This window comes from Nymphaea colorata, chromosome 2 (assembly GCF_008831285.2).
Source record: "Nymphaea colorata isolate Beijing-Zhang1983 chromosome 2, ASM883128v2, whole genome shotgun sequence".
Lineage (NCBI taxonomy): Eukaryota > Viridiplantae > Streptophyta > Magnoliopsida > Nymphaeales > Nymphaeaceae > Nymphaea > Nymphaea colorata.
Genome location: NC_045139.1, coordinates 13,816,949 through 13,841,802, shown reverse-complemented (window position 1 = coordinate 13,841,802; position 24,854 = coordinate 13,816,949). Strand labels below are relative to the sequence as shown.

General features: G+C 40.1%; 2 protein-coding genes across 3 annotated transcripts; both read left to right on the top strand.

Annotated features, from left to right (window-relative positions):
• Positions 1-3,922: 3,922 nt before the first annotated feature.
• On the top strand, positions 3,923-10,298 carry LOC116246639 (subtilisin-like protease SBT3.18). 2 transcript variants are annotated; one of them, XM_050076461.1, is made up of 10 exons: positions 3,923-4,014; positions 4,561-4,652; positions 4,740-4,837; positions 5,090-5,245; positions 6,557-7,215; positions 7,722-7,789; positions 7,912-8,154; positions 8,411-8,525; positions 8,650-8,863; positions 9,051-10,298. In XM_050076461.1, exons 2-10 carry the CDS (start codon positions 4,624-4,626, stop codon positions 9,650-9,652), a joined length of 2,184 nt encoding a protein of 727 aa, XP_049932418.1. In that variant the 5' UTR covers positions 3,923-4,014; positions 4,561-4,623; the 3' UTR covers positions 9,653-10,298. The 2 variants fall into 2 exon arrangements, with proteins under 2 accessions (XP_049932418.1, XP_049932419.1); XM_050076462.1 differs by lacking the exon at positions 3,923-4,014 and adding an exon at positions 4,047-4,249 and having other exon boundaries at positions 9,051-10,297.
• Positions 10,299-16,078: 5,780 nt separating this feature from the next.
• On the top strand, positions 16,079-22,065 carry LOC116247381 (YTH domain-containing protein ECT2-like). Its single transcript, XM_031619555.2, has 9 exons — positions 16,079-16,444; positions 18,111-18,187; positions 18,405-18,549; positions 18,657-18,733; positions 18,822-19,388; positions 19,757-20,341; positions 20,441-20,653; positions 20,753-20,908; positions 21,261-22,065. The coding sequence occupies exons 1-9, from the start codon at positions 16,417-16,419 to the stop codon at positions 21,492-21,494; spliced, it is 2,082 nt and encodes a 693-aa protein (XP_031475415.1). The 5' UTR covers positions 16,079-16,416; the 3' UTR covers positions 21,495-22,065.
• The last annotated feature ends 2,789 nt before the right edge of the window (positions 22,066-24,854 follow it).

Below are 24,854 nucleotides of genomic sequence, written 5' to 3'. Positions count from 1 at the left end.
CACTTCTCACTGGACTGCATATACCCTTTGATATTTTGAGACCCACCAGAGGAAAAATACTACCAAGTATCACCCTTCACTTCCTTTGAGAAATACAATATTGGAAAATGGGAAGTTTCTGCACAAAATCTTATGCATATATATATATATATATATCCAACCGGTTGAGACAGTGACCAGGAGACGGCCAGTTTCTGGTTGGTATAATGCAGATCTGATATAAGAGCCCTAATTTTCATGTTACGTGACTAGCTAATGTTTCTTAAACCCCGAAATTAGCTTGGTTGAAAGGTCCTGAAAAAAGTCATACGATTTAGTTCTTTTTCTCATAATTGGCAAACTTGGCAGGTTGACTCACAACTCAGATTGCCAACAAATCCGGCCATGAGTCAAGTTGGCCCAGCTCACTCCTAACTCGCCCGATTCAGCTACAATGGTTTACATTTTGGTTAACTGAATATTCGACCGAGTCGACGAGTAAACTTACCAATCCAGTGACTCAGTCATCTTTCAATCCGAGTTGAGTTTGCAAACCATATTCTTTTTCCTCAACGTAACACAATCAAAGCTTGACTGACGACCGTAGCAGCAGCGGTGACGATCGTATTCTTTCGTCAGTTTCTTGAAGATTGTTTTGCCTTTGACGGAGTTGGCGAAGAATGTGGAGGAAATGGAGCGAGGTGGCACCCACAAACCATCCCATCTTCCACATATATGTTGCGTGTAGCAATGGAAGATCAAGTTGTCAAGAGCGAAGTAAATGCAGAGGTCAAGTATTTTCTCTGATAACATCACGACCGACTGCGAGAGGAGAGGAGAGGGCATAACATAGGCAAGAGCCAGCCAAAGAAGATGCTCTTCTTTATGTCAATTCACGCGGATGTGGCATCCTTCTAATCTCGAAACTCTTGCTTTGCATAATATTTATTTGTTTGTTGTTTTTGGATTGTAGTTGCCGTGCTTCAATCTCTTTACCCTTCGTCCTCATCGCTTGAATCGTGAGCTCATTCGATTTTAAGCCAAGGTTCTTTGCCTTGGTGACAAAGCCCAGGAGTATTCATGTCATGCGTCTTAAACCCAAACGAGCAGCAAATGGTTTGGTATGAATCAACTAAATAAAATCAATTAGAAAGTTGGTAGATAAGATACATGATACTTCTTCTCATGCACTCTTTATAAGTGACAACTTTTGCATTGCTAAATTGACTTCCTTTCCCATGTTGATGACAATTGACTGTTGGAAAAGAAAAAGTAAATGTGAAAGGAAAACAAACATTTTGGATGTTTTTCTTCGGTTGCGTTAGTCCACAGTGGGTTAGGTAAAACCCTCCCCATTAATTTGATATCCGTATTCCACAACAAATTGGGAAACGGGAGTCGACTGGACCAACAGCTTAGTTTAGTTCCCAAATTGCCGTCAGTCCACATCGGATCGGAGGTCCGTTGCACTGACCCAAATATGTGAACCCCTTCTGTGAAATTAAGTATAAAAGACGGTGGCCCAGAAGAAGTCCAAGTTCGGTAGTTTGGACCAGGAGAGGAAGCGGAGTCAAAACCGTGTGATCCGGGTACCAATCAGCTTTTGCCAGGTTCCGGGTCCCGGCGAGTGCTTTCCTTTTTCTTTTTTTCTTTTTTTCCAAGATAAAAACAAGGGCTGCGGCCAGCCACGACGCGTGAATGGTCAACGGCTACTGGGAATGGTGACGTCTCGTTTTCAACGTGCCGGGGTCGGACAAGCCTAGTGGGCTTGGCTCAATGGGCTCGGGCAGGGCGGTCAGTGACCCGAGCCCAGGAACTAGGAAGATGCAACCTCAACGTGGCTCAATGGATCGCTTGGCATCGGTATGTTAAGGATGATGAGGCTAAGATTCAAGCGTGTTGCCGATAAGCAGCAGGGGAGGAGAGAGGGGGGTCGCTGAGCCATGGTTGGAATGAGCGCAAAAAAAAAAAATTATATTAAAAAAATCAATTTTTTTTTTTTTTAGTTTGACTCGATCCGTTGCTCTTCTTAACCTTACTTAAGAATCGTTTGACCCACTCTTAAAAAAAAATCCCAGTTCCGTTCCTACCAATAAAAACATGGTCTCTCCAAATGTTTCATGGATGAAGGACCAGAGACCACCCAAGTGTGAACGGCCACCTAATTGGAAAGTTTTCGCTTTATATAAGAAAATAACACTAACGCTTATTTTCAAATTTTAATTTTTTTTTTATTCCAGAATAAGGAAAGAATGAACCTTCGGACTTTGACGGGAGATTAGTATGCTTCTAGAAACACGTTAAACGAAAAAATCAGTCACATTAATTCCAAAACAAAAAAAAATTTTAAAAAAAGGTGACGTACATTTATATCATTCAAAATATGTCAACAACGCTTGACTTAATTTCACGAGGAGACTTAAACAGTGTAAATGACATGAAACATTAGTATGTTTTTCTTATCTTTTATATGAAGAAAAAAAAAAGTTTGTGTACTAATTAAATTGGTGCTGATAATAAAACCACTTATACAAGTATCAAATTAATATGACCACTAAAACCAGTAAAGATGGGGGGAAGAAAAAAAAAAAAAAACTAAAAAGAAGGGCATGGAGGCATGATGGCTAGTCTCCAAGAGGTAACTCAATGCTTTACAGTTGATTGATGGCTAGCTAGCTAGCGCTCTTCTTTAAAAGCTCACGGCAATTGCTGCAGCTACTTTCCTCTTCACTATTGGGGATCATGCTCCCCCTTCATCCCTTTCTGCCCATTGAAGATACAGAACTCCAATGGCCTAAAGTGGCCGGCCCATGTGCCTGGTTTTACAGCCACAATTATCAGATGTCAGATCATGACCTCCCATGGCCGCCTACGGGTGGCCTACGTGTCTAGTAGTCTTTTGGCTTATCAGATTTATGGAGTTATTGGCAGGGATTACTTCAAACTGATGCTGTAAATCTTGGTTTATCAATTAGGTAGGCTTCATATCAACTTATGCTTGAAGACCTAGGCTGTCAATATGATGCATTTCGGCTTATACGCATCAACATTCATGACACTGCAACATACCTTTTGTTTGAAGTAGATGAGGCTCGATCGCTCACTGTAATATAATATATCTTTTTCTTTTGTTTTGGCCTTTTTGGCTTTTCAACTTTTATAATGACAACTTGTTAGAAGACGACTGAACTTTATACTGCAATAACTGAAAATTTCATTGTTGTTCTGCACCCATCACATTAGGACCACTCATAAAGTTTTTAGCCAATTCGCCTGGCGCCTAATTGGAGAGAGAGACTTCAGGTCCATGGAATATAGAAAACTATGGGTGAGAGGTACCCGATTCTCCTGGGATTAATTCAAGCATACCAAAGCTTCATGCTTTTAGGAAAACGTTTGGCCATTTTATGTTTCACTGATCGATGCCATGAGAAACCAACGGTTTTTTCTAGATATTCGACTTTCTCAACTCATGTTGGGCACTTACCCACGTAATATAGATTGAAGAAATTGAGACTAGAGGCGTACTTCTGAATTCTAAGGCTTCAATTCTTCCTAGATTCTAGCCAGAAAGTTTATTCTGTACTGGAGTGCACATTTCTCTGTAGACTATATGGAATTGAAAGTATGGGGCTGCAAACGAACTGACAGTTGAAACAGTAGTCAATCTTCTCTCTGAATCCCCCTGGTTCACATCTGTGTGCATCATAAAGGCAGAGAGAGGAGGGTTTGCTCATAGAGTTCTACTGCTATTCTTCAAGAGAAGGATCATCATGGCAGTAATAGGGCTGTCAGAGCGCTCCTTCACTTTGCTACCCTTCAAATGCACGCTGCCACACCCCTCCAGGCCTCCACCTTCCATTGAAATCATCAATCTTCCTCCCCACGTCTATTTAATCCCCATTCACCTGCCAACATTGGCTAACACTTCATGGCAGAGAAATGGGCAGCAACACTGCATTGTTGCCATTTTGGGGAGTCTTCTTCTTCTTCTTCTACCTTTGTTTCCTTTGCACGGCCACCAACAATTACCATGTAACTCTTCATCACTCTATATCACTAAGTATTGCCTTAGCTTCCTCAGCCGTCTACAGTTCCGTCTCTTACTTGGGCACTCTAGTAGACAGAAACATTGACAGAAACCTTTCTTCAGTAGGTCCCTTGGAATATTCCCAAGGCAAAACCAACTTGATCTCAGCAGCTTTGACAAAACTAATCATCTAATCAATGTGCAGGGCCAGTTACTAAACAGGCTCCACGGTCATGACAAGTATTCGTTTATCTCTTCTTGGGCATGCATGAAAGAAATATAGCATAGTAGACACATTTGTTCTTTTAAAACTCCATTAATTGGACCAAGTTTTTCAAGATAGCTTCTTTACTAGTAAAAAGTGCGACAGTTCCACTAGTCAGCTGTCCACCATCACCTACATGCACATGGGTTTTGCAAATCACGATGCAAGCATGCATGCACGGGCAGAGAGAGAGTGAGAGAGAGAGAGAGATTATCATAATCTGATAAATATGTATTGCCTTTTTACTTGCTAAACAAAAGAAATGACATATCAAATCTTGTTGCAGGTTCATATTGCTTATTTGGGCCACAACCATCATGAAGATCCTGTTCTAACAACACAGCACCACATGCAGCTTTTATCGTCTCTCTTTGATAGGTAATTTTTTTGGTGAAAATCATAAATTTCTGTGAGCCCCAATGGACCTGAAAATTATTGTGTAACTGCCTCCTGCTTGTTTCATAGTGAGGATGACGCGAGGGATGCTTTGATCTATAGCTACAAGCACAGTTTCTCAGGGTTTGCGGCTAAGCTCAACTCAACACAGGCTGCCACTTTGTCCGGTTAGCCTTAAACTTCTAGCATTGTTTTTCTTTAAAAAAAAAAAAAACGTCTCTGGTAAGACTTTCAATCTTTTTTGAAACAGTCTGCCATTTACTTTTCTGTCCCCAGCCCTTAGTTATTTGTTCTCCTTTTCAAATCTCAGTATCACTTCAACACTTTCTTCTTCTTAATCCAAGGACCGTGGCATTGTAATTCGTGCATGGTTAAAAGCTCTCAGGCAGTAACACTTAAATGAAACGCTGAATTTGTAGGATATGATGAGGTGGTGTCGGTGTTTAAAAGTAGACTGTTGAAGATACATACAACTCGAAGTTGGGATTTCATGGGCTTAGCGTTAGATCACCAGAAGGAAACACCCATGCAAATTGAATATTGTGAAGATATAGTCGTGGGCGTCTTCGATACAGGTAATTATATATACTTTGTCCATACTTTGTCATTGTTGTTACTTCTGCTTGAATTTCATACTATTATCTCTCCTCAATTGTCTGCCCACACTAGCTTGCTGCAGAAATTTGAAGCTTTCAGGTTCTTACAATGTCCTTTCCAGTGCCAAGATGCTGAACTTTTTCCTTTGTTGTTTATGAAATGACCCAACGTTTTAGACTGTTACTTTGCTTTGGTTACAAAAGAATAATAAAGCATTAGAACAGTTGATTCAACAGCTTTTCTTTCTGTTATAATGACAAAATGGAACTTCTGTGCGCCAAGTGTCAGGCTGACCAGTTGGTTAAACTAAATGTACAGAAGTTACTTGTTTTGAGCTTTCTCTGGTGCCTACATATGAGAGAGAGAGAGAGAATATGTAGGACTTTAATTTTAAAGTTTTGAATCTTCAAAAGCTAACTCCTGGTTGATGGTTAAAATAATGGACAGCCACTTAGGGTTTCAGTTTACTGAAAGCCATTAACTCAACTGGATCCAAACTGCTAAACACCTAAACCATCCAAAACAGCCAACACAGGTAGAAAGACAAATGGTAATACACCAGGATCAGCACCAGTCTGAACCTTTCTAGCACTCTGCAGAAATGACAAGAGAAACTGAACCAAAAAGAATGTAACGCATTTCTAGGAGGTTGGCAATGAGATATTTTCAACTGAAGAGAAGTTCAATATGGTGGCTCGATGCTGGTTTTGAAACTAATGGTTCTTTTTTTCCCTTCTAGAGGTTTTGTCAGGAAGAAGACACCAATGCCCCAAACATTTGAGTAGCAGATAGTTGAAGATCTTTCCTTAGATTTTAGTGTGCTAGTTGATCATTACCTGCTGCAAATTGCAAACCTTGAAAAAATTGCATTTCTTATGATATCATATGCTTAATGTCGTATCGAATTATATAGATACCTTTAGAATAATTTATCCACACTGCTAGCAGATTAAGTCAATAATCTGCAATGCGATACTGATTAACGGCTCACAATACATGAACATGGAGATGAAAAAGATGAAGTGCTAAAAAGGTCAAATTAGATCAACTTGAAGACCTACAAGCAGTAAACAAATTTGCTTGACATTAGCAAGAATTAGTTTTTCTACTCTTGAAAATAATATTGAATGCAAAATTAAGAAGCATACCACCAAAAATTTATGGCGGCATCATATATACCACAGTTGATATTAATCTTTTTACTTCTTTAAATGTATGGTTGCGAATTTTGTCTATGCATTACAGAAATCTGAACAAAATTTCTTTTTCTCTTGTTTCCTTTTTTGCAGGCATATGGCCAGAATCAGACAGTTTCAAAGAGACACCATACATGGAGCCAGTCCCATCACAATGGAGAGGCGTCTGTGTCGCAGGAGAGCAGTTTAACCACACAGCTTGCAACAAGAAGCTGATTGGAGCCCGGTTTTACATCAATGGCTATGAGTCACAAGTAGGACCGCTAAATACTACCAAGAATCTAGAGTATAGGTCCCCAAGGGACCATGTTGGCCATGGCACACACACTGCTTCAATTGCTGTTGGTGTCCCTGTGGCCAATGCAAGCTTCCTTGGCTTGGCCCGTGGCTTGGCTAGAGGTGGTGCCCCAATGGCTAGGCTTGCTGTCTACAAAATATGCTGGAACCCTGGCTTCTGTGCTGAAGCTGACATCTTGGCTGCTTTTGACGATGCTATAGTGGATGGTGTCCATGTTATATCGGCTTCACTTGGAACACCGGCACCATTGCCGGGCTTCTTTGCATCAAGCTCAGATATTGGCTCGTTCCATGCAGCTCAGAGAAATATAGTTGTTGTCTTCTCAGCAGGGAATGTGGGACCAGAGCCGACATTGGTGCAAAATGTGCCACCATGGAGCATATGTGTGGCTGCAACCACCATTGACAGGATCTTTCCTACTGAACTTGTCTTGGGAAATAATAAGACCATCATGGTAAGTAGTATTATCTTGCTAAAAGTTAAAACATAATGTTTATGAATCTTAAATCCGATTAAGCATTTCTGAACATGTGAAAGGGCAAAGTAATCCTAACCTACTAACCAAGAACAGTATTGCGTTCAAATTTGTCAACGATATCAAGGTAAAAGCTGCAGTTACTTCTTGAAGCCAAGCAATAATTGTTCATGAAGTCAAACAATGTTGGAATTCAGAACGTCTGACATCATGGACTGAGTCATGCTAGAAAGAAATATGGAAGGGACTGTCAGATAAAACTTCACTCTGTAAAATGGTCGATCTAGTTTGTTTGACCGTTGATCTCACTGAATATAACCTCAACATTGTGCAAAGGTGAGAGATAGCTTTGATATGATAATTTAAAGGAGCATAAAAACCTTCTGATGGGCGGATAATATCAGTAGGACACACTGGTTTTAACTTTTAACACCCCAAAAAAGAAATGATCTGGTAACTTGAAGAAGTCGCATGGTTTTTGACAGGGGGAAGGCCTGGCGGTGGAACAAATGAAGTTGCCCTTGGTGGAGGGAGAAGCGTCTTCTACGTCTGGGTAAATAAACTGTTGTACAGTGCTCAGCACGCATCCTTCCTTAGTTCAAAACTTGCTATAACTCTTTTTAATTATAACGGTGACTTACAAAGACATCTTGTGATGTGTTGGAATTTGCAAAGGACGTGCGACATCAATCAGCTGAAGGAGAAGGAGATTCGTGGCAAAGCAGTCCTGTGCTTCTCAACAATGGGGAGCACCGTGTCGAGCACAACGGCAGCGATAGCTGTCTATCTCGCTGGTGGCTCTGCCTTGATCTTTGCAGACTCACCCACCAGACAAGAGGCTCAAGTCTCGCTCTTACCCACCATCTTCGTTGATATCTCTCAAGGGACACAGATTCTTTCCTATATCCAAACATCCAGGTGAGCTGAAGATCGAGTTTTTACCTCCTACTTATGTATGTTTTGTTCTGTGAGTCCGCTTTATGACTTATACCTGCCGTACTCACAGGTCGATAGCTGCATCTAAAGTTGAAATAGAACAAAAATTGAACTCCTGTTTACTCATGTCTAGATACTCCCCAAAAGGACTAAAATGCTGTTTTGTTCAGTTTGTTCAAATGTCTGAGGATCGAATATTTGTGGTTGATCATTAACTTGATCTTGTCGAGTTCAAAAGAGCTCCAACCATGCAGATTGGCCAAACCAGGACCTCAGTCGGCAGAGTTCCAGCCCCTACTGTGGCATACTTCTCTTCTAGAGGACCAAGCTCCATAGCCCCCAACATCCTAAAGGTCCCCCCTCTCTCTCTCTCTTCTCTGTGTGATCACGGATTTGAACCTCTGTTTTTGTATATCTCGTTAAAATTTTTATATATTTCCGTAATGTTGAATGCCCAACGGGTTTGATTAATCTCAGCCTGACATAAGCGCCCCTGGAGTGAACATCTTGGCAGCTTGGCCCACAAATCTCCCCCCTTCCTCATTGCCTGTTGACCACAACAGAGTCAAATGGAATTTGATGTCAGGAACATCCATGGCCTGCCCTCATGTAGCAGGAGTAGTAGCACTGCTCAGGGCAGCCCATCCCACTTGGTCAACTGCTGCCATCAAGTCAGCCCTCATGACAACAGGTACCACCCTTTTCTAGAAGCAATTATTAATGGGAGACGGTCATCGTCTGTAGTCGATCTTCCATACTGCCGCAACCCTTCCAAATGGGATTTCTCTGTGTATTCTTCTTTACATATCTCCTTTTCTCTTTTCCATTGCCGTTGCATATAAGCAGCGTGGAGTTGACATTTTTATTCATATGTATAGCATATACTGTTGATACAAGCCTAGACAAGATACTTGGTGGAGGAGTCACCAAACCAGCCGATCCCTTCGACGCCGGCGCCGGCCACGTCAATCCACTGGCAGCACTTGATCCAGGACTCGTTTATGATGTAGAAACATCAGATTACATTTCCTTCCTTTGTGGCATGGGCTACAGCGAGCAACAGATAAGGAAAATCATTTCACTTCCTCCTGGAACCAATGCCACCTGCCCTGCATATCCCGTAGACACTGCTGACCTGAACTATCCTGCAATCGTGGTGTCAAACCTGCAATCAACAACCACGGTTCGGCGAACTCTGAGAAATGTGGGTTGGTCTAACGCGATCTACTTTGCAAGTGTTGTGAACCCTGAAGGAGTGGAAGTCATGGTGTGGCCAAGGATGATGTCCTTTACGAAGTACATAGAAAAGATTTCATATCATGTAACATTGACACCACTGAAGAACTCCAAAGGGAGGTATGATTTGGGGGAAATTGTATGGTTTGACGGCTACCACCATGTAAGGACACCGCTGGTAGTATGTGTGAACAACACCATGAACATAGATGATGTCGATCCTTCAAGGCACCAAAGCATCTGACATACGTGACATGGATACTGCTAGGATGCAAGGATATAGCCATTATTACCAAAAATTCCAATATGACTTGTCTAGGAGTGGACATGTAACAGGGCAGAAGATAGGGTATCCTTGTGGCATATAGAATTTGGCATTAGTATCTAGCCTGCAAAAAAATTGCAAGATCATGGTGACTTGTTATGACCTTATCCTGACTTGCTGCAATAAAAGGCAGCTACACTATTGTTGCACTTTGCTTTAGATTGACATTGCAGTGCTTTTGAAATGGATGTACTGCTTCGTAATAGAGCTTCAGTGTTACTGGAAATAAATCCCATGTATCTCGGGGTGTTCTCTCCAAATGCATCATTTCCCTGTTTCTGCAAGCGGCTAACAAGATGACTTCATTTATTACGCTGCTAGCCCATAAGAGTGACCGAAGAACCATAACTTTTACATGTAAAAATCTGGCTTTTGTTCTCTCTATCAGATGCAGTGTCAACCTTTCTAGTTCAAGATTTACCTCATTGGGCCTCTGTTAACTTGAACCCAAATCTGGCATGGCCAGATAGAATCTTTCTTCTGACGGGTTATACCCTCACAAGTCCTTTTTTTGGCCATTCCACCACCAGACGTTCTTGTGAAAGAAGTGGTTGCACGGATCCAGGAAGGGAATTATGTGACTATGGATAAAGCCCACCTATGATGAAGCCACGAGGAACCCCAATTAATATCCTTTCTGGTGTGTCATTTCTCATGCAAATATAAAACATGAAAGAAACAATATACACCTACCGCGGTCATCTACATAGACGAAGGAACGCAAAGCTCTTAACGTTAGGAAGCCAGATACATCATACTTGTAGATACATAAACGAGAGGAATCTTAGACCAACAGGTGAATGGTGCAGATGATACCATCTCAGGTATTTGATTGGGATGACCTTTCCGAATTCTATACATCTATAGAGAACATTACTGAAGAAGAGAAGCAATGCGTATACCAAGAAAATATTGATCACATCCCTCAGATTATTAATGCAAGTTCAACGCTGTAATTAAACAAAACAAGGATCAGAGGATAAAGAACTAGCCTGATGTCAAACTACATAACATGTGACGATCAAAGATGTTCTAATCATATATCTTCCAGTCAAAAAACAGTTGGTAATTTTCAAGGGCAGCTCAGATGGTTGACCTAGTTTTCATCAGCTCACTTGTCCTACTATCAATTTATTTAGTTACAACATTTTTCTTGTGCGTAAGGGCTTACGGTAAGCATTGGAAAAATATGCATAAAAGTGTACTATTGTTCAACTAAGTTTTCTTTACACTATTTTATACCTGTGGTGATTCTTTTCACATCAAAACTTATTGCGATAACTCACAACTTATTCTCAGATAATAACAGTTGAACGTGGAATAGGAGAATTCCAACCAATACTAATTTACGACCATCATGCTTAATACGCTGAACTGATAATGTAATCATTCGTAAAAATGAGAAACTAATTTCATCAATCATGGGATTCAACATATTGTAGAACAGATCCAAGGGAAACCTTGTAGTTAATGATTCGCTGTTGCCTCAACCACCCCAAAAGACACATTGTAATCACTCACCAAAAAAGGAACAGGAGTGCCAAGTTATGCGACATTCAAGACGATTTATTTCCTGCTGATTTCAAATTATATGTTCTGCTCACTCGTTAATATTTGTAATCTAGTTTTGCCTACAGATATTTCATACCGAAGTGGGAGTTCACCGGAGTTCTCATTACTCCCAGAAAATGTCTCAGTGAAAAGGACTAGTGAGATGTTTCGATAATAACAATAAAATCACTTAAGGACTTGGTTTTAGCATCAAACCCAATTCTAAGAAGCTCGGATTCTTTAATTTAGGGGTTGGATCCATCTCCAATTTCGTGATTTCTGTGACTGTATGCTTAGAGATCCGACCTGTTACCACCCATGACCTTTTCTTCTTTTCTTTTTTTCTTTTTCTCTTAAATCCACCAGAAAACAACAACTCAGGAAGTTAATGAAGAACAATAATAGAATAACAAGTGCCAAACAAAGAAGAAAGAGAGACTCGTTCTAACCTAAAACAGAGCAGATGAATCATTGCCTCCATGAAATTGCAGAGTCAACCAACAGAGAGCACAGTTTGAGCTGTTTTGCAGCCAGAAGATTGCGCGGTGAATCATCGCGTCGAGAGAGAGAGAGAAAGAGAGGGGGAGAGAGGAAAGTGATCGGCAAGAAATGAGACGACTAGTCATGAAATTTTTCTCCTGCATTGCCGTGAATTTTCACATGAACCATTTCACGACACAGCCTTCCTAATGCACAAGTAAAATGGACAATACTTGATGTGAGTTGTTTTTTTTTTTATACTTCCACATAACAAAACTAGTTTTACTCATTTCCTCTATATATAAATAGTCGTAAATTCAAACTTGACAGATGATCATGAGGTCATCATTTTCTAGAAAATTACGTAGGTTTGTTTTCATTTGAGCAATTAAATATTGACCATTGTCTCAATGGGTGTAGTGTAACGAGACCTAAGGGATGTTTAGCTTGTCATGTTTAGAAATACAAACTATGGTAAGTGCGACACACAAGTTAAAAGATGTATCGTACTCAAGTCTGGAAAGCATAAGAGTATTGGCTTAAGGATTTTACATCGAAGACGGTTTTCTCTAAGTAGATTTTTAAAATAAATAAATATTGACCAAGACAACAAAAGAGTGAGTGAATGAACAAGATAATAGTATTTTAGTATGTCATTTTCCTTGCACACGATCTAGTGAATCTGAACAAATGAGTTTACGTTATTGAATTCAAAGTTGCAACTTATATACTATTGCATTTAAAAGAATTAACATGAAACTGCAGTTACTTTAAATGGAATAATCTATAAAATAGAACTTTAAATTTAATGGCATAAATTAATCTGTTTTATCTCCATCTGTGAAGGGAAAAAAGAAAAACTTTACGTTTAGGATAATCAACTAAATTTACATGTTTAGAGGAACATCCAAGACTATAATGAAAGACAAATTAAATATAAAAGTGCAATTAAATATATTTTTTTAGAATATGTAAATGTTTTTTAGATGACTTACAAAGGTGAAAAAGACCAAAATTATTTCATATCTCATGAAACCATGATGTGCTAGTTGTCGCTATGATACTACTTGTTCCGGCACGGCGTATCCATTAGGTATTTAAAGAAGGGAATTTCATTCGAAAAAAAAAAGAAAGAAATTTATGTCTGGCGTGCAAGTACTGGTTCCACAGTTGTGAGTCTTAATTATATCTAGATATTGCAGGACAAATATTTTTTCCCACAGTCTCTCTCACTCTCATTCATGTGTTGCGTCTAAAAGGGATTGGTTAAATGTTATTTAATGAGGGCACCTTCTAGATTTCAAGCTTTCCGTATTTATCTCGATTTAGTATCCGAACTTTTGATGACCTCAAAAATAAATGCAAAAGAATAATTTCATTAGGAAAATTTAATGCGAGGCATGCTGCAAAACAAAGAATGAAAACGCAAAGCTACTTTTTGCATAACAGAAATTTTGGAAATACCTTCCCTCCTTTTCCCAACACCCCCGGACTTTGCACAATCCCATCTAAGTTCTGCAACTTTACTGTTTGGATATAACAAACCCAAACTTTACTGTTCCGGCAACGTTAGGGAGCAACTTTACTGCTTTGATATAACAAATGCAAATTTTACTATTCCGGCAACCTTAGGAACGAAAGCAGGTGGTCATTTCCTGTTCCAAACTCTCCCATAGTATTAGTTATCTATTGTGCAAAAGAATGGTACCAAATCAAACATGGTGAAAGTGTCATCCAGAGACACCAAAAGCAATCCTGAATCTTAGAAGAATGGAAAGAGGGAGGGGTGGAGACTTCTACCTTCACGCCCCGGTTCACCCAAAACAAAGGAACTTTATTAGTCACAAAGATTCATTCAAAATTCAAAAAAAAAATAATGGCACCTAGTAACCGAACTGAGTAAACCAATTAGATCTTTACCCGTGTTTGTTTTGGATTTTTTGTTTCACGATTAGGCATTCCAATCATGTGGAACGGAGGGTGTTTGTTTCTGATTCAAAGCTTATTTTGGATTGTCGGCAAGTAAAGCCTTGCCCCTTATTTATAAGCTTCTGATGTCTAAAAGGACATGCCATCAATTATGTGACATGATATAAAAATAAATAAAATTAATTTCATTTTGAGATAAACTTGAAAATTCATAAAGTAGTGTTTGATAGCCTCGAATCTCAAATCTAGGATTGTATTAAAATGTGTTCTTTACAAGATAGTCGGTCTAAGGATCTCAATAGCATGAACCTTAAATCTATGTTACATGTAAAAAAAAACCGCGAATTTAAAGTCGAATTTAAGAGAGAGAAGAGGTCCAGCATCAAATTCACGGATCTGAAATCCTAATGATCATTGTGAATCTCAAATCTAGAGTGAAACAAACACACCTCATAGATTTATGTATGTTATTATACCGAACGACTTGGCATTACTTATACCAAATATCGAGAGCATTAACCAAATGCAACTTTATATTTGATGATGTACTTTGTCTTTATAAAAATTGATAGTCCGGACCCAAATAAGGTTTTCCTTCAATGGAAGAAAAATAAAAGAACTTAAATCTTGGTGCATGCATTCATTCATTTTATTTGGGCTTCAAAATATCTAAGGATGACATTGGGGGTTGAGTATATGGGGAATGATCCTCGGTCGTAAGCGACAAAAAGGCAAAAATCACGAGTAGGACAAAAAAAACGTCGGCCTACTTGAAAAGGGTTTTACAAGTGGCCGGCCAATGGCTCGAGTTCACTGATTTCATACCAAACTCATGGAAAGTCGGATCAGGCCGACCTTGCAAAGTTCATGCATCTTGAGCATTCATTCAGCTCCTGACCCCCTTTTCAGCCTAGAGATGAGATCTATCTGTAGGTTTTCATTTTTCCAAACCCCAACTGGAAATCTCTAGCAGGTGAGTTTGAAGCAGAGTGTTATAATACAATGAGTCAAGCCAATTCGAGTTCGATTTGAACTCAACTTACTTGTTAGACAAATCGAGCTCAGATTTAGATTAAAACTCGGGTTTGTAAGTGAATCGAGTTCAAATGATTTGACAGATATGACAAAGAGAGTTCACTTGTCTCCATGATAATATGTTAATCAGATGAAAACAAGTTTCATGTTTTTGTTTGAACTTTGCTTAAATGAGTCAAGCTCGAGCTCCAACATAATCTTTATATTGAGTTGAGCTTTAGGTGACTTCGCGAAGCATGATTCTAACATGAGTCAAGCTTAAAGGCCAACAATATATCGGCCGAGCCAAGCTGAAGCTGGCCCAGCTAGAACTCGACTTGACTCGTGCACAACCCTAGCAATGGCGGTCATAGCTTGGCCCAAATCTTCGATGTCCTGAGTTTCTACTTCCTTTTCAAAGTTTGGGATGAATGTGGGGACAACCAGAACTCATTTAACAGGATCTGTTAAAAAGAACTTGCATTGAATTGAAGGGAACATGATTTGCGGCGGAAAACCCCTTCTTTGTTTTCTCCTGCGTTTTTTGCATTGGAATGGTGCAACCATTGACTGCTGTAACAGACAAGCAAGAGCCTTTAATTGAAGCTGATTCAATTTTGAATCGACATCTCTTTTGCTAAGAGATGAATTTGGATCCAATTTGAGATTTTCTTATATTCGAAGCTGAACCCAACTTTGATCATTTCCTATCAGACTATTCGGATTTGGCAACATAAACATCAAGCTAAGTTTCTGTTCCCAGCTTAAATTTTTATAGATCTTGAGAAGCTATTGGGGAAAATGATAGCGAATGTAGAATAAAGCATGAGAAATGACAAAACCAATAACGTTGTTTTATCAGTGCATAGTTTTTATTCTTCACCGATCTTTACTTTTATTTTTGTCTTCGAGTCAGTGACAAGGATATCTTGTGACCATTCGGGGCGATCCCCAAGATTGGGAGAGAAAGTAGAGAGAGAAAACGCAGAAAGGCATGGTCTTCAAGAATTTTCCTGGAACCGGACTACCACCATAGCAAATCTGCTCCAGAATTGTAGAGAGAGAAAGTAAAGTTGGGAGGGTCAGGAGACGCCACCCCCAAAAAGTCTCTGACTCATCGAGATGTAGAGAGAGAAACGCACGCACGATGCACATGGGGAGGAGGCAAAGAGAGAGAGAAAAGAAAAGGAAGCGGATTAGGGTTTCTCTCACTCCTGTAGGAAAAAAAAAAGGAGGGAGAGAGTGAGAGTCGGGAAGAGTTTGAGTTCAATAATAAGAAAGAAATGGGCCCAAGCGAATAAGGAGTAGTATTGTAAGGCGGGGGGCAAAATTTTTCCGGTTCTGGAGGTGGAGCCGTGCCGTGGTGCTATTTGAATCACCTCCTTAGCACTGAAGAAAACCCTTTTACTTCGTTTCCCCAATAGCGCCCCCTTCTTCCCCTCCCCTTGGCGGCTGCTTCACCTCCATCTCCTCCTCCCCACCCCCCTCTCCTCTTCTGTTTCACAGCCATCGTTCCTTATCAACCCCCTACCATCGGCCCTCCCGTCCTTCTCTTTGCAACACCTTTTACAATTGGATAACCCCAGTCAAGAGAGAGAGAGAGAGAGAAACTAGAGGGCGAGAAGGGAAACTAGAAGGAGAGAGAGAGAGAGATAGAGGGAGAGAGAGAGAGGTACCATTTTGGGCTGAAACAAGGAGATCTCACCACCATGGCAACCGTGGCTCCTACTCCTGACCGTATCCTTTTTCGATTCGTTATCGTCGTTCACTGTTTTCTCTTGTGTCTTGGGATATTCGTGGGGTTTATGGGTTATTTGCTGTGCCTTGCTGGTTGCGTTCGGTGGGTTTTATTGGGGTTTATGTGTAGATCTGGGGTCTGATCAAGTCTCCACGCTTCAGTTCTGTAAGTGGCTGTAGTTGTTGCTTTCGTCGCGTTTTGGGTTTGATGAGCTTATGGGGTTTCCGATCGTGTATACGTGAGGGTTTGCTAGTTGTAGGGTTTTCGATTATGGGGTGTGAAGGTCTTGATGGGTTTTGCTTGAGTTTCGTGTATGGATCGGAGAGAAGTGATTATGCTTGAGTTGGGCTATGCGGGGTGTTTGATTTTGATGGATTATTGTGATTATTCTACAGTTTGCTTTCTGCTTATGCTTTTATAGGTTTTGAGTTTTTGGCGCTTGCTGGGTTTTTCTAGGGTCTATGTTTAGATCCGGAAATGTTTTGAATGAGTTTTGGTGTAGTGTAATATAGTTTTCTTTAACTTGGTTATGATCATTAGTTCCTGATGATTCTGATAGGTTTCTGCTTGTAGTCACGTTTGTTAGCATTTCTGACTCTAAATTCAGTGTAGAGTTCTAACTTTTTGGGAGTTTTGATCGTTCTCGTTTTTTATGTTTAGATCAGGGAACGATAGATATCGTCAAGTCTGGATTCTGTTGTTTCAGTTTTCTGGTTCTTCCTGTTGGTGGTCATTTGGGTTGTTATAGTTTAGTGGTCATTTGGTTTAAGTTGTCCGAGTAAAATAATTTGGTGGTTATGATTCCTGGTGCTATAGTTTACCTTTAACGAAGAAAATTTATTGATCACTCTTCGGCTTGGATGAGTCTTGTATGTTTTATGTTTACAGTTCTTAATCATTTGTCTGGAGTTCTTGTCTAAGCCGGACTTCTCGTTTGGGAGGTTGGCTTTAGTTGGTTTATCCTCTCAAATGTTTAACTCTGATTGGAAATACATGATGTCCTTACCGGAGTTTCTTGTGGAACTTCATTTCTGTGGCGTTTGTAATTTTTCTGCTTGGTCTCTAAGTGTTCTATTTTCTTTTGTTCGAATTGTTTGATGTAGGATTTCCTTTACGATGGTCTTTATTGTTCTTGTACGTTGATAATTTTTTTTTTTAAAAATGGTACAGTCATTAGTCTGGCGTCAGTTTTTAGACAGTCTAGGATGTATAATTTGATTGTAAATTTTGTCAGAATATACTTAGCAAAAAATTTGTAAGGACCCATGTTCTATTTCGTAGGTTTTCTCATGGTTTTGTGATATCTTAAACTAGTCAAACTTTATGTCCTGAAGGAAAATAGTAGCTCTCAGAGTTTGTTTCGTCTACTTGATACTGACTGTGAAAATACTTATTCATCTTTGACTTACTTTGCCTCTGAGGGATTGGTTTCTGTTTCCGGTTAATGTGATAAATTGCTGTGGCATGATCCTTTTGTAGAGGAGGTTGTATTTCCCTTTTGTCATGGGTGCTCTTTCAATATTTGTGAACGTGCCATCAATCCTTCCTTCCTTTGTTAGCTACCAACTGTGGCAATGACTCATTTGGCTTGCTTCAATTGATGATTTCGTTTATGTCATGTCCTCTTGGCAAGACGGATTGAGTTTCTTTAACAAGATAACATAGAATCATCTGATTTACTTAAGAAATTGTCATTGGATTCACAACAGAAGCCTGCGGAGATACCAGAGCCAACGAAGAAGGTAAATAATATCACAAGCTGTCTTTTTCTTTGGATCAAGACTTTGTCTGGTAGATATGGTTGCTTATTTAGTGCTTGACATGGATCACGTGAGGGATCCCCCAATGTTCTTATTTTTCTCCCAGATTCTTGCATGCATGTCAATATTGGAGTTTTCCCATCATTTGGTTATATGCCTATCGTTTTTCTTATCTTTATTTTTTTTCCTTGTTTAACAGCCGTCTTCTGTCCAATATGATGCTGGTGAAGCTGGAAAGGTGTCAAATGCCACTGGTGATCGGTCCACTACGCCCATCCTTCAAGAATTTATGGATCCCAACGTGTGTTATGTTCCTCATGGCTACAGTTCATACTACTATGGGGGTATGGTCTCTCTTAACCTTATCTAGTACATTCTTTAGTTTGTTGTTAAAGGTAAATTTGGTTGTTAATGTTGTCAATTGGCTGCTCGGTTGTTTTTGGTTTTTTAGGTTATGATGGTTCAATGAATGAATGGGAGGATTATTCAAGATACGTTAATCCTGATGGAGTTGAGATGCCGACACATGTAAGTTTAATTTTCCTGCTGCTGCCCTTTTGGTAAGTTATCTTGCATACTATACTTGAAAAGTTGACTCTCATTTGTGAACCTCCAGAGAGTTTATGGGGATAATGGGTCTATGATGTACCACCCTGGTTATGGCTACCCGCCTTATGGTGCATACCCGCCGGATGGGCAGCTGTATGGTCCTCAGACATACCAATATGCACCGCCATATTACCAGCCACCTAATGCATCTAACGGCCAGTATAATTCAAACAATCAAGTTCCAGCATCACAGCCGGAGGTTTCCACCACCGTTTCATCTGATCAGGGAAGTGTGCCAGCGGAAACAACCAATGGTAATGCCAATGGTGTAGCAAATGGCAATGCAAATGGAATTCATAAAGCACCTTTATCCACACCCAGCAAACAGCAGTCAGGTATGGTTAGTTCAAATGGTTCATATGGGAGAGGTATCCTGCCAGGTGGTGTTCCAACTTCCGGTTACCAGGATCCTAGGTTTGGTTTTGAAGGCATGCATGCATCGACTTGGACAGACGGCCCTGTCTTATCAGATGGACAACATAGATCCGCAACAAGTGGACCTTTATCTTCTTCAGGGGCTCATACTGTTGCAGGGGCTAGAAACCAAAATCTCCATCCATTGCCACATGTTATGGTATGTGTAATTGAGTTTATTTTTGCGTCTCATCTCACTGTTATTGGTGCTTAATTTGGATTTGTTTGAGGCATCATAGTAGGATGAATCTATGTTACATGGGATTAGTTTCTTGTTTGGTTTCATTTTTATCCTTTTAAAGTTAGTGTTCGTGGCTTCCTGAAACCTGCTCATCTATCTGCGTCTTGGGATATGTGGCAGAGTTTAGGTTTTAGCTGCTTGCTGAAAAGTAGGTGCCTTTTTAGATTATGGTGTCATCGAGACTTATTTTCATATTTTAGTCCAGTTATGGTGACTCCATTGCGTCCTTTGTTTTGGTGGTATTAAAAAATTGTCCATTTTCATTTTGTCTGACCTCTTGTTTTCAGGGTATGCATCCTTCAAGACCAGCTTCTGGTATGGCTCCAGCTCCTGGCTATATGAACAGGATGTACCCAAATAACAGAGTATACAATCATGGTGCAGGTGCGTTAAGAATTCCTCCCACTTACGGTTCAAATTGTTATGACTATAGAGCAAATGGTCGTGGTTGGATGCCTGTTGATGGTAAATTTAAACCGAGAGGACGAGGAAATGGGTATTTCTATTATGGTAATGAAAACATGGATGTCCTAAATGAACAAAATAAAGGACCAAGAGCTGCTAGGTTCAAGAACCAAAGGTCTTTTCCTTCTGGTGTCACATTGGCGGTGAAGGGCCAGAATATCACTTTGAATGGGAAATCAGATGATTCCGCAACTCCAGACAGAGATCAATACAATAGATCGGAATTTGAGATCAAATACCCTGATGCAAAATTTTTTGTTATCAAGTCATATAGTGAGGATGATGTCCACAAGAGCATCAAGTACAATGTTTGGGCCAGTACTCCAAATGGTAATAAGAAGCTTGATGCTGCATATCAGGAAGCACGTGAGAAAACTGATGGTTGTCCTGTGTTCTTGTTGTTCTCTGTAAGTGTTGACTCTTCATATTTTCTGTCTTTAAGAGTTGTCTTCATGACAATGCTATTCAGAAGCCTGTATGACTGTTGAAATATGTTTATTTTGCAGGTGAATACAAGTGGGCAGTTTTGTGGCCTGGCAGAGATGGTTGGTCCAGTTGATTTTAACAAAAACTTGGACTATTGGCAGCAAGACAAATGGAACGGTTGTTTTCCTGTCAAGTGGCACATCGTGAAGGACATCCCTAACAGTTTGCTGAAACACATTACTCTGGAAAACAATGACAATAAACCTGTTACAAACAGCCGAGACACTCAGGAGGTAGCTTCTTATTCCTTGTACTTGTAATCCTTGTAAATTTGTAATCCTTTAATATTCTGCCTTTCATGGTTTGGGCTTTATTCCACGATATCTATGCAGGTGAAATTTGAGAAAGGGCTGGAGATTCTTAAGATATTCAAGGAATATGTCTGCAAGACTTCTATACTTGACGATTTTGGATTTTATGAAGCTCGCCAGAGGCAAATGCAGGAGAGCCGAGCAAAAACACAGCATCTGAAACAGATCCATAAGCAGGTTTCAGTTTCCTGACGTCTTCATCCTGTCTAAGGATTCTTTTGCTTAATCGGCTGTTTTTTTTTTTTAACATTTGCCATGTTTTTCCATATGCAACAATTGGAGAAAGGGCAAAATTTATGAGAACATTTATTCTTATGTGGGTTTTTTTTCTTTTCATGTCACCGTGTTTTGTGTGAGAAAGAGAGAGAGAGCCTTGTTTTATGATACATTTTCTAGGATTAGTTGGATTATATGTTTGCATCTCGTCAGGAGGCATTTTTTATCAGAACAAAACTTTTTGTAAATTTGAGTACACGTCATTTTGTGCTGGTCCTGTTGGTAGTAGCTAAACATGGTGCCTGTTTTTCAGATGTGTGATGGACAAGTAACCGAAGTTGGTTCTGGAGATAAAGAAGGAACAAAGTCAAAACCTCAGAAGGCCACTACCGACTCAGCATCAACTCTTCAGAAAGAACAGTCTCAGGCTGTTGGGGAGCGGAAGCCAGTGGAGGAGAATGGCTCAGTTGCAGGAAGTGGGGATCCAAAGGGTGCAAAACCAGCAACGGAGAAGAGAGTACCTAACGGAGTAGCTAATGGTTGCTAGGGTTATCCGATGGAAATTTCTCCTGTTTAGCTCAAGTGCCTTTGAGTTGTTCTATTGCCGCTGAAGATGCAGTGAAGAAGTTTTGCTCGATTAGATAGTGATAGCTTAATGCTGGTGACAGCCGGCGATCCTGGCTTGAGAGAAGCTCATTACGAACAAAAAAGTGGATTAATCTCGTTTATGGTACAATTGGTGAAGCTGATGAAGAAGGTCTCGGCTTTTCTGCGTCCAATCCGGTTACCAGCGTGGTGGTGCACCTTCTTTGTGATAGTTTTCCTTCTTCTTTTTCTCATTTAGCCGTCATTTTCTTTCCAGTAGTAGGATAGGAACTTGTGTTGGTATAGGTCAATCTCACAGGTCGAGTCTAACTAAGATCATTCAGTGGTTTGGCGTCTTCTGTTTTTACTTTTGCCCTTTTTCCTTTTTTCCGTTTATGGCTTTTTCTTGTGTATCTACTCTGCCTTTGAGCTTTTGTATCTTGGGAAGAAACGGGTGGGAATTAAATGTGATAGAGGGGGAGCTAAAGAGCACCAGTTTTTTCTATGGAAAAAAAGTTATCTGCTTTTCTGTTCGGTGGAGCCTTTTCCTTTTTCTCTTTTTCTTTGTGATATTGCGAGTGATGTCGAGCTTGTTTCTTTGAGGAAGCTTCAGTCCGTGCAATCTCAACGCTTAATTAACGATGCTATTTGTCATAACACGAGGACTGTCGGTGTTATCAAAGATGTGCCATTAGAATTATGTAGGTGCTGTCGGTTCTTGTTCTTCCGGCCGTCGTGAATCGACCCTAAGTTATCCGAGTATAATATGAATCTATGAACTACAAGCAGCCTTTATTACTGCTCGAAGTGGATTTGGCGTTAAAGCTGTTTGGTTTTTCTGCATTTACCCGCCTCTCTCTCTCTCTCTCTCTCTCTATCTTGAGTCTCACAAGATATGTAATTTTGTTCAACCAAGTAAATTTCCCACGACCGCCAACATTTTGTGCTAATTTAAATGGGATTGCTTCACGTTGATTTTTTATGGACGATACCCAGTATTTGTGCAACTTCATGTCAAGCCACTTGCCTAGTTTGAATATGAATGCAAAACAAGGACCTATTTATCCTTGAAGAGAATGCTGCAGCAGCTTGAATCTTGAGTTGAGGATTGGTAGATGGCTGGCCTTCATTTCAAGCGTCATGAAAATCATCCTTTTTGTATTGTAATAAGGGACTACTAATGCGTGCCTTTGAGGTGACACCAACCTTTTGTATTATGATAAGGGGCTACTAATGCGTGAGGTGACACTTTGAGACACTAAAAATAGGTTTGATACCTTTTTGAGACATAAAATGCAGGCTGGGTACTTTAAAACGTAGGTTGAAGGTTGGAGACTCTGGTCGCTTGTTGGGTACTGATCACACAACTAACACGCAATAATATCTTGAAATTATACAGATACTTTTGCCCTTCCTACATCCACATCTGTTGGAGAAGGCCTGGCAATGCAACGAGAAACTGGCCAAGCTGTTGTGCTGATAACAAGAAGCTATTAAAATTTTTCTTGCTTCTGGGTGATCGATTTCTTCACCTCGTTTAAACAAGGTTACTGATCAATCCTGTTTATTGTCGAGAGGGAGGGCTTTCAATTTTACTTATTAGTTTTTTGGTGACATTCCTAGTCATTGCAGGTTTTGGTGTGTGTAAATATACAATTTGGGCTCTCGGATTGAGTCCCAGTATTAAAGGGGAGCTTTCGTAAATTTGTTGTTCGCTTTGGCATGTGAAGGAGCTTCTCCTGTCGGCCTTTCCCTAGTGTTAATGGCTAGACATGCATTTACAGCAAACCGACTCAGCTTTAATTGACTGTGGTGGATTCTGATATGGGTCTCTGTCCATGGTTAATATGGATGTTCACTCTTCAGCAGGCAATGGTTGGGTTGACCCCCAAATCATATGCATGCTGCTGGGTCCCAACTGAAAACTGGGGCTCTGTATGCATACACCAGTAAAGCAATGTTCCCTTACTCAAATGGCCACTTTTGCATCCCACATGTGTCCTCTTATTCCTACTGTAGAAAAGTTGTACCCAACTTGCTAAACGTTTTGGCGTATTTGTTCCAGTTTAGAAGAATCATATGATTTGCAGGTCATTATGTTAAAAATTCATGCACGGTATAGACATTGATGTTTGTGCGTTTATCCGACTTGTTTGCAGCCACTATCTACATAAAATTTGACCTCCTCGTCCCGGTGAAAATCTAGAAGTTGGTGCCCGTCCCCTCCTTTTGCACAGGACTGTCTAAACAAAATCCAGAAATGAAAGACATATGTGAGAATTGAAAAAGTTTTCCCAAACTTCTAAATTTATTTCACCTAAGGTTATTAGGATATAAAAAGTTGGGTAGTATTGCTGGCACTCAAACCAGGTTGTGGTTTTCAATTTGCAATGCCACTAATAATGTCGATAAACATGAACAACGATGCCTTCCTGGTGGTTTTTGTCATTTGCTGCTGAGGGTCAAGGATTAGGTGTACCCGGAAGAAGAATCAGGAATTTTACTCATCGGGGGCTTGACAGTATGTGATCAGTATTTTTTCTTTTCTTTTCTTGGGCCAATAATGTTTTTTTTCTTTTTTTCGCTTTGATTTGACTTGTTGTCGGTGAATCTTCAATGGGTAGAAAGCCGGTCTCTAGTTCAATTCTTGTGAGCGTTGTTAGAAAGCCCGTCTGTTGTTAGTTCAATTCCTATGAAAGTGAATTGATAAGATGTGAACTTTGAAGGCAAGGGGAAAAGGGCTGAAAAAGCATTCACAATAGAGTAACAGGGTTAACCTTGAAGTTATACATTACCAGGAAAGTGACTATGGGCGGCAGCATGTTAAAAGCAGCACAGCTTACGTCAAAAGTGACACCGTCTTTCTCCATTTTAGCAAAGGCATTGGCCATGCTTTCGTTGGTGTACCGGCTTTCGCCAGTTTTAAGTTTTGCTTTCCTTTGGATCAAACTCACCTTTTCGTATTTCCTTGTATAAGCCATGGAAAGATTCTTGGAAAGTTCTCTAATACAGATCGTATCGTATCTCTCCCAACAAGCCCAAAAGGGGGGCGTGCCTTACAGGAGAACTATATCAATAACTCGTTCCTTTTTATGCTCTTTTAACCCCAAGGAACAATACAGGAAAGAAGAAAAGCGGAGGAGGAAAACCGCAAAAGTTCTGGTCTTCAAGATGGTAGGCTTTATTTGTGATCGATTACACTGCAAGTCGTCATTTGCTTTAGAAAAACTTGAAATGTTAGCAATTGCGGTGTTCAAAGTCTGGGCAGTGAATGAAATTCGGGGAAGGATCTTTTCATGGCCGGCAGTGCCAAGCAATTGCG